The sequence below is a fragment of the Malaya genurostris genome, chromosome 2 (genome assembly GCF_030247185.1).
Source record: "Malaya genurostris strain Urasoe2022 chromosome 2, Malgen_1.1, whole genome shotgun sequence".
Classification (NCBI taxonomy): Eukaryota; Metazoa; Arthropoda; class Insecta; order Diptera; family Culicidae; genus Malaya; species Malaya genurostris.
Window position 1 is genome coordinate 244423451 of NC_080571.1, and position 8273 is coordinate 244431723.

General features: G+C 35.7%; 1 protein-coding gene and 1 long non-coding RNA gene across 2 annotated transcripts; one reads left to right on the plus strand and one right to left on the minus strand.

Moving 5' to 3' along the window:
* The first annotated feature begins 3384 nt into the window (after positions 1-3384).
* Positions 3385-5122, plus strand: LOC131428466 (UDP-glycosyltransferase UGT5-like). Its single transcript, XM_058592432.1, has 2 exons — positions 3385-3694; positions 3751-5122. The coding sequence occupies exons 1-2, from the start codon at positions 3439-3441 to the stop codon at positions 5067-5069; spliced, it is 1575 nt and encodes a 524-aa protein (XP_058448415.1). The 5' UTR covers positions 3385-3438; the 3' UTR covers positions 5070-5122.
* A 1442-nt stretch (positions 5123-6564) lies between these two features.
* On the minus strand, positions 6565-7353 carry LOC131428467 (uncharacterized). Its single transcript, XR_009229385.1, has 3 exons — positions 7149-7353; positions 6762-7017; positions 6565-6700 (listed from the first exon to the last, which is right to left on the minus strand). It is a non-coding gene; the product is annotated as an uncharacterized LOC131428467 (long non-coding RNA).
* Between the last annotated feature and the right edge of the window lie 920 nt (positions 7354-8273).

The following is an 8273-nucleotide window of genomic DNA, read 5'->3' on the forward strand; positions in this document are numbered from 1 at the left end:
AAACGAAAATTGACTATGTGGGTCGAAGAGGTCTAGAAATCGACCCACTATTGTTTGATATAAGTTGGTATTTGAAACATTTACGCAAAAAAAATTGTGTTTATTTGACCATACGCAGAAATTGGTAAGTATTTTACATCAATATTAAAAAAGCAAGAAATTGAATTTTCAAAGAAATTTGTTGATGAGGGTCTGAGGCCTAAGATAATTTTAGTAAAGAGGCCCATGACCCAAAACAGCTTGGGAGCCCCTGCTTTAAAGAATCGTAAGACCGTCAATTCTGATCGGTATACCACTATTTGATTGCCAGAAGTTTTCTGTGAAATAAGGAAAACAAACGCAAGTTGCAAAATCATTTTTCATCACGATAATGCAAGCTCTCACACATCTAGGGGAATATTTTGAAACACAACAAAACCAGTGTAATACTGTATAATACTAATAATTATAAAAGTATAATAATGTTATAACTAATAAAGGTATAATACTGTTCTTTTTTTAGGTTAAATACATAAATAACAACCTTCGTATCCAATGAATTGGTACTTCACCAGTTCAGTCAACATAGAGTTCCTACATCAAAAAATTTGTTATGTATTAATGTAATGTAATGTAATGCAATTTTCAAAAAACTTGCACAAACTTTATCCGTGGGAGAATAAAATGCTATAATTTTTTCGCCTGGGGAAAAATGGCTCTGGTTTATAATATATTAAACTATAACAATTCATTTAAACAGTGAGCTTAGTTGTATCATTGCACAAATAAGATCGTAGATAAATTAAACAAATTTTTTTCTTGATGTAAAGATATAGCAGGATTGAATCAACCAGGACATTGCCGATGACATCAACTCAACTTTAGTTGATATGTAATAAATCATAAGGTTATTTCCACAATTAAACATGACTTAACAATTTTGCTATTAACAATTTTGCTATTTTAAACATGCTCCATTGCTCTGCGTTAATGGTTCTGTACGCTAAGAATCGGCTACGAAGTCTGCTGAAACAGAAGGGCCAATTCCACGAAAGGAATGTAATCCCACACGGAACGACCGAAATTAGCTCTGCGCCTAAGTACTGTATTTGAATTAGTTGATTTTAACAACAAAATTTCCAAAATAATTATTGAATTAGTAATTCAGAACTTAATTTACTGAAAAAAAACTTTTGTTTTTGGGGAATGTGTTTAGTTTACGAATATCTTGGACATAAACCAGCAAAATTTTAATCCAACATGAAATTTTCATTGACAACTAATTTTGTGATTAAAATCAGAAAATTTGACTCTACCTATCTGTCACCATCATTACTGAAAAACAGCACAAAGAAAACAAAAATGAAATTGGTTTTATTACCAAGTTTATTAGCTAAAAACTCATGAGAAGTGTCAAAGCAACATAATCCATTAAAAAGCTAAAAAAGATAGTCTTGTTAAAACTGCTTGCAAATTGTTTTGATGTTTTTCGCATGTGTTATGATATATCCATACTTAAATTTCTAAACCGATATGTAAAAAAATATGTTATTTCGTTTATGTCTTTTCCTTCAATACAACACGTGAAGTCACTATTGGATTTATACCTGCCAATATATAAAAGACAATTACACTGTGAAATTCTTTTCGGTAGTAGTGTGCCATCTAGTGGCTAGTAATCATTACAGTGTTCGGTGACAGTGCGCCATATAGCAGCAGCTTACAGAAGCGAATTCAACCATCCATGTTGGTTGAAAACAACATTTGATTTTTCAAATTCAACTAAAAATTAGTTCAATGGAAATGGAGTACGCCTTAGCTAAGAAATGACAGCACGTTTAATTGGTGAATTTAACTAAACAATAGCCATTTCAACTAATATTTTATCATTATTAAGGGAATGAGAATTAAAAAGTTTAAATTAGCAAAAGTAAGGTAAGTTGTCTTAATAAATAAGTAAGGTACTTGTCTCAATAAATAACTAACTAAAATCAGAAAATCAACTAATTTTTTCGTCAAAATGCTGATTTCGGTCTTTCCGTGCAGGACCAAGTACAATCAATTCAATTGTGCGAGCTTCTGCTTCAATATCAAGTACAATGAAAACTGATAGACTATCAATTTTAGATATTATTCAATTCAATATACACGAATGAGTCATATCAATATCGACTCTAATAAGAATATTCAATTGTGCTCGGTCATATTTGTGACCGAACGAGTTTAAATATTGCATCAATTGTATTGATGTATTATAACTCCACAATTAACAAACAAATTTCTGAAAGGCGCGGGCAACAACAAGAACCACAGATATATTACCAATGATGCATTACGTGCGAATTTCTAACCAATTTTGGGTTAGGTTGCGAATTTCTAACCAATTTTGGGTTTGGTTGAAACAACTATCAGGCCTACATAAACTTTTTTCTCTATTGCGATAGTATCAACCGATTTAATCTGTTCTATTCGTCACAAATATCACAAATCCAAAGATCAACGAACTCTAAAAAGTTGTCGGCGATAGGAAGACGAATCATTAAAACGTGCCCGGCCAATCAAGTCTTGATTGAGGCATGAATGAAGCAAAGAATGAACTAAACTTTTCGTGTTGATTCAGGATTGTATTTGGATTTTGGGAGAAAGACTACTCACCTACACAGAAAAGCAAATGAGTGAATTGGAATAAACGGACTGGGCCTCGTTAGTTGGCTTAAAGTGAGCATATCATTAGCTGGTAGATCAAAAGCTGACAACTGTAGCTTGTATTCGTCGAATAGAAAAATATGTAGTAATTGCAATAAAAAAGGGCAGACATTTAACTATGTTACCTAAATAAAGCAATGGTACGTTTTACCCATATAACATACTACCATCGAAAAACAGTTATCAGCAGCTTCACTCCTATCATTCACGTACTTTAAGCACCGGCACATACAGTAGCGCACAATGATTTATATACGACCGTAATACAATTATTTAATAAATATTACAATCAACGCTCCCATTGCTTCTGTTTATTATTTGGATTATTTTCCTTCGATGATCCTGAAAAGTTGCATAGGACCGGTAAATTTTTACTTCCAGTTTTTCAATTATCCTGAATCAATTAGCATTCTTATAAAAGTTTTTGATTTACTGATTATATTCCGAAGCGTATTTGAAATAATACGAAAACAAATATTAACTAAATTATTGTAAAATCCTGTTTCGTTCAAGCTAATTATTTTTTGGGTGCGAAAATTAGACAATGATAACAATTTGCTCCTCAATAGTTGCAAATAATTTAATATCGAGTGTCAAACAGAATCATCAGCAGGTACCCAGAAGCCTAAGTTTGGCGTCACATACTGTAGCATACGATTGCTAAAGTGAACGGAAATTTCATTCCATAGGTTCAGTTGATCACGAATAGCGGCCCAGCGAGGATCATCCAGGAAGATAGATTGAGAAGCAGAGATGAGTACAAAGGTATCAGTAGTTTCGGTGCTGATTACGTTGGCACTGCTCAACATAGCAACGGTGCAAAGCTATAAAATACTCTTTTTGGCACCCTTCAACGGTCCAAGCCATTGGTTCATGTTGAAACATTTCATTCGGGAGTTGACCAACCGAGGACATGAGGTGACTTGCATAACGGGTATAAAATTCGGTGAACCGCTTGGAAACTACACGGAAGTTCTCATCGATCCCGCCTATCCTCTTCGTGATAAATGTAGGTTAAACAATATGGTCAGAATAGATTTATTAAAATCAATAATTGTTTATCAGTTCCATTATCGGAGCTATATAATTCACAGAGCTATAGCAGTGATTTGAACAATCTGTTCCTGTATTGGCGCCTAGGACTGGCTACTAGTCGTCATGGATTAGAGTCGGCCAATGTGCAAAACTTTTTGAAGCGGAACGATCTTCACTTTGACCTCATAGTGTCAGAACAGTTCTTCCAGGAAAGTTGGTTGATGTTTGCTCACAAGTACAATGCCCCTATTGTCACCATCAGCACCTATGGATACTCGGATTTCATGGATCGGGCAATGGGTTTACTAACTCCATGGTCCTGTGTACCACACATGCTGTTAGATTATGAACATGGAATGAACTTCTTCCAAAGAAGCTACAATGTTCTACTATCGACATTTGACTACATGCTACGAGAGTATTATTACATGCCCGAGATGAACAAAATGGCAAAGGAATTTTTCGGCGATTTGGAGGAAACAGGAGTTCCGTTACCGAGCGTGCAAAGTTTGGAGAAATCGATATCTGTGATTCTAGTTAACAGCCATCCGACTTTGGCTAAACCTCGACCGACTATGGTTACTCTAGTTAGCATAGGTGGAGCTCACATCAGACCACCGAAAGCTCTACCGCAAGAACTGCAACGTTTCATGGATGAAGCTGAAAATGGAGTTATCTACTTCTCACTTGGCGCCTACATGCAAAGCTCAGCAATGCCCATCGAAAAACGTAAAACGCTGCTAAAAGTGTTCGGTAAATTGAAGCAACGAGTTATTTGGAAATTCGAAACCGATCAAATCGGTAACCTACCGAAAAATGTGATGATCAGTAAATGGGCTCCGCAGAATGACATTTTGGCTCATAAAAATATGGTTCTATTCATATCGCATGGAGGTCAGTTCGGCACCTTTGAATCCATGTACCACGGAGTGCCTACTCTGTTTATACCCTTCTTCGGAGACCAGCACCGTAACGCAATCCGAGCAGTTAGAAGCGGATATGCATCGAAGATTCTATTCGCGGACATCACGGAAGAGTCCATTTCATCCCAAATCCATGACTTGCTTTATACAGAAAAGTATCGTCGACGAGCCAAAGAAATATCTGCTATGTTCCGGGACACGCCGGTTGATCCGATGAATGCGTCGATCTACTGGATGGAATACGTAACCCGACACAAGGGAGCACCACATTTGAAGTTCAGTGCCGTTAAGCACTCGGTTTTGGAATACTTACTGCTTGATGTACTGGGCGCCGCGGTGTTAGTTTTGGTGCTACTTATCTTCGTGGTAAGAAGGTGCATTTGTAAAAAATCAAAGCAAATAGTTGATAAGAAAAAACAACACTGATGAAGATAAGTTTACATACTGCAAGGAAATAAAAGTGATGAAAAATGTGTAAATTTTTAAAGGAACATAATCCGTAATCATTCATCATTAAAATTTGAGATTAATTAGGTAAACTACGTTCAAAAAAGTGCTCCAATATGTGATCAATAACCATTCACTGGATTCGAATATTTGATTCATTTCCTGCGGCTTCTGAACGAATGAGTCGGTTCGAATGCAATTTGTCAATTATAGCTTTATCTATTGATGTTATAAATAGCAATTGATGTGATAAATGGCTATGAGTTCGGTCTAATGAAGTGATTAATTGTTCTAAACAAGAGAGACAAAAGCTTAGTCGTAAGACTCACCTTCTTCTATTGATCAGCTCACCTCATGATTGAAGGTGCAAACCGTGAAGTAATTGCATGGATGATACTCATCACTCACTCCCCAATTGAGTATTCTGACAGCTCACTTACAACCACAAATCGCGACTACGAAGTTGAGTTTGACAGCTTATATGTGTGAAGTGAAAGTAAACAAGAAAGAGCAAAAAGTAATGAATTTTCAAACGTACCGTTTTCTTCGATTTTCAGTTTGCTGTTTGAATTGGTTAGTAAAAGTGTTTTTAAAAATCTTTGACGATACTGATTTAGTTGATAGATATAAAATAATATCTGTGAGTTATGCTTTTTTACCGAAAAATGAAACAGTGGTCAGTATCAGCAAATAAGTAAACAACATTTCAAAACAACAATTATGAATTAAAACCAGCTTCAATGTTAAAAATTTCTGAGATGTGCTTTAGAACTGCATTTTTTCTATTCGTGGTGTAAGTCTGCAATCGAAGTGTTTACTTTAAATGAGAAAATAATGTATTTTTCGAATCACCATTAGGAGCTGTCAGAAAGTTGTACATGCAGTGTGTTGGTGAACTCGGATGTTTCAGTTACGTTACCGGAGGTTGCCGTTTGGTGGTCAAACGCGTAAGAGTACTCCAGGCTGGACACCTTCTGATAGATGCAGTGACATCTGTATACAATGGCGAACTTGGTGAATTTTGCACTTGTCTAGAGTCAAGTGGCGAGCATCAGCATTTTCATTGCTCTGCAAGTGCCGAGCATAACACAATAGAGATCGTTGCATAAACAGCTTGAAATATCTGTTTCGGTACACAATGATAAGGCGATACAGAACTCAGTAATAGTGACCTGAATAATTCTATATTCGAAGAGACTCCTGAACAATAAAAAAAGGTTTGACCCGCACTTTTCAAATTATTGAAACTGACGAGAAAGAAAATTTTAAAACTTTAAACCATTTTGTGGAAGGTAATCGCAAATTCGTAACTACTATTTATTGTTTTGATTCGATTTTATATTGTTCAGCTATATCAAGTACACGGTAGACCAAAAAATGCTAATGAACTGACAATATCTGGGAATGAATCACCACTGAAAAATATTAACGAATTCTGGAAGCAAAGTGTACTAAAATCTTTTATTATAAAATTTCGGATTGAATATATTGATTTCACAAGCGATAATCATGAGCTCATCTGAAACAAACAGGAATCCTGAGTCGGTTTGGAAAAACGAAAACTTTCTTTTTGCTGAAGATCCTTAATCGTCGAGACGTACGATTCATACCTGTGAACAGACAACGAGTTATACCTGTCTGAATTTGATTTGAAATTATTTTAATACTCACTTGGTAGACAATATAATATATTGAAGGGGCAAAGAAATGAATTTTCATTTTCCCAAATTGAAGTTTGAGGCGTTGAACCCACCGGTTTTAATTTGACATTTTAGGGAAAGAATTAAACGTTACTTTTTTTTTGCAATCTGGAACATATCGCATCACACGGCCTAACGAATTCCTTTCGTTAATGTTCTCATTAGCATAAAAAATGACCAGGGATTGTTTTTGCGTACCCATCCGAACAGCTTTTCAACTCCACGATCTACGACATTTAGAGAAAAATATTTTCATATAAACCACGATTAACATTTTTCGTAATGTTACGACTGGTTTGTCACATAAGCACAACACAAATTAATAAATTTATCAAAAAAAAATCCTGTGTACTCTTACCTATGCGGATTATTAGCACCGGAAGAGAAATTTTATTTTCTTTCTTACGGGCACAAAACCAACTCCGATATTCAACCAAAACAGTTAAAAAGCCTTAATTAAAGCCGTTATATGTGTTCATTTTTTCGATGCGCACTACATCACTTTAAAACAACGAGAACCAATGGATTTAACTTAAGCGAAAAAATAACATATTTTGTTTACATTCTCTTCACACACAGATTAAACTTAGATAGATGGCAGCACCACTCCTTCTACGACGCGAAATGCAATTGAGATTGGTTCGTTTTCATCAGGAAACGCATGCATTAAACACGATTCAAACGATCAATCAACTTCGGTCGACGTCAAGATTAATTTAATAATATTTTTAGCTGAATATTGCTCACGTACCCGACGTTAAAATGTTCCGTGAACTTGACGTAGTGTTTCTTCATATGAATTGCTTACAATAAATGTTTATGTTCCTTAACCGTTCCATGCCGGGGATATTCACGGTTCGAAACTATTCACGTTTTTTCTGTGAGAAGCCCGAGACTTTCCATTCCATCTAGTACATGTACATCTAATATCATTCATACACAACTGGGTAGTAAACCACCCAATTTTTGACACATATTACCTTCATCAAAAAGTTCCCAGAATTTATTCAGAAAATTGAAAAAAAAACAAGATTATTCATCAAAATCGATATTGTCTCCTTCAATGCACTCCCCATCGACCGCAACACACTTATGGTAGCGCTTGGTTCAATTCTCGAAACATTTTTTATATTTAGTTTTCGGTATCAGAGCCATCTGCGATTTTTTATTAATATCATCTCGGGTGTAGAAACGCGTTAAACGGAGCGGTTTCTTGAGTCGACCGAATAGGCAGAAGTCACAGGGAGTCAAATCAGGTGAATTCGGTGGTTGCTGAATGACATTCGTTTCGACGAACTACGCTGGCATTATGTGACGGTGCGTTATCGTGGTACACGATCCACGAGTTGTTTGCCAACAAATCTGGTCTTTTTCCGCGAAGCTTCACGCAAACGTCCCATAATGACCCAAATAATACTCATAACCGTAAATTTGCGTTCTAAGGTAATCCATTCTTTGATTTTGTTGATGTTTTCGTCGGTTT

Coding starts and splice junctions, on each gene's coding strand:
- LOC131428466 (XM_058592432.1), top strand. CDS start 3,439: ATGAGTACAAAGGTATCAGTAGTTTCGGTGCTGATTACGTTGGCACTG. Junction 3,695..3,750: donor CTATCCTCTTCGTGATAAAT/GTAGGTTAAACA, acceptor ATTGTTTATCAG/TTCCATTATCGGAGCTATAT.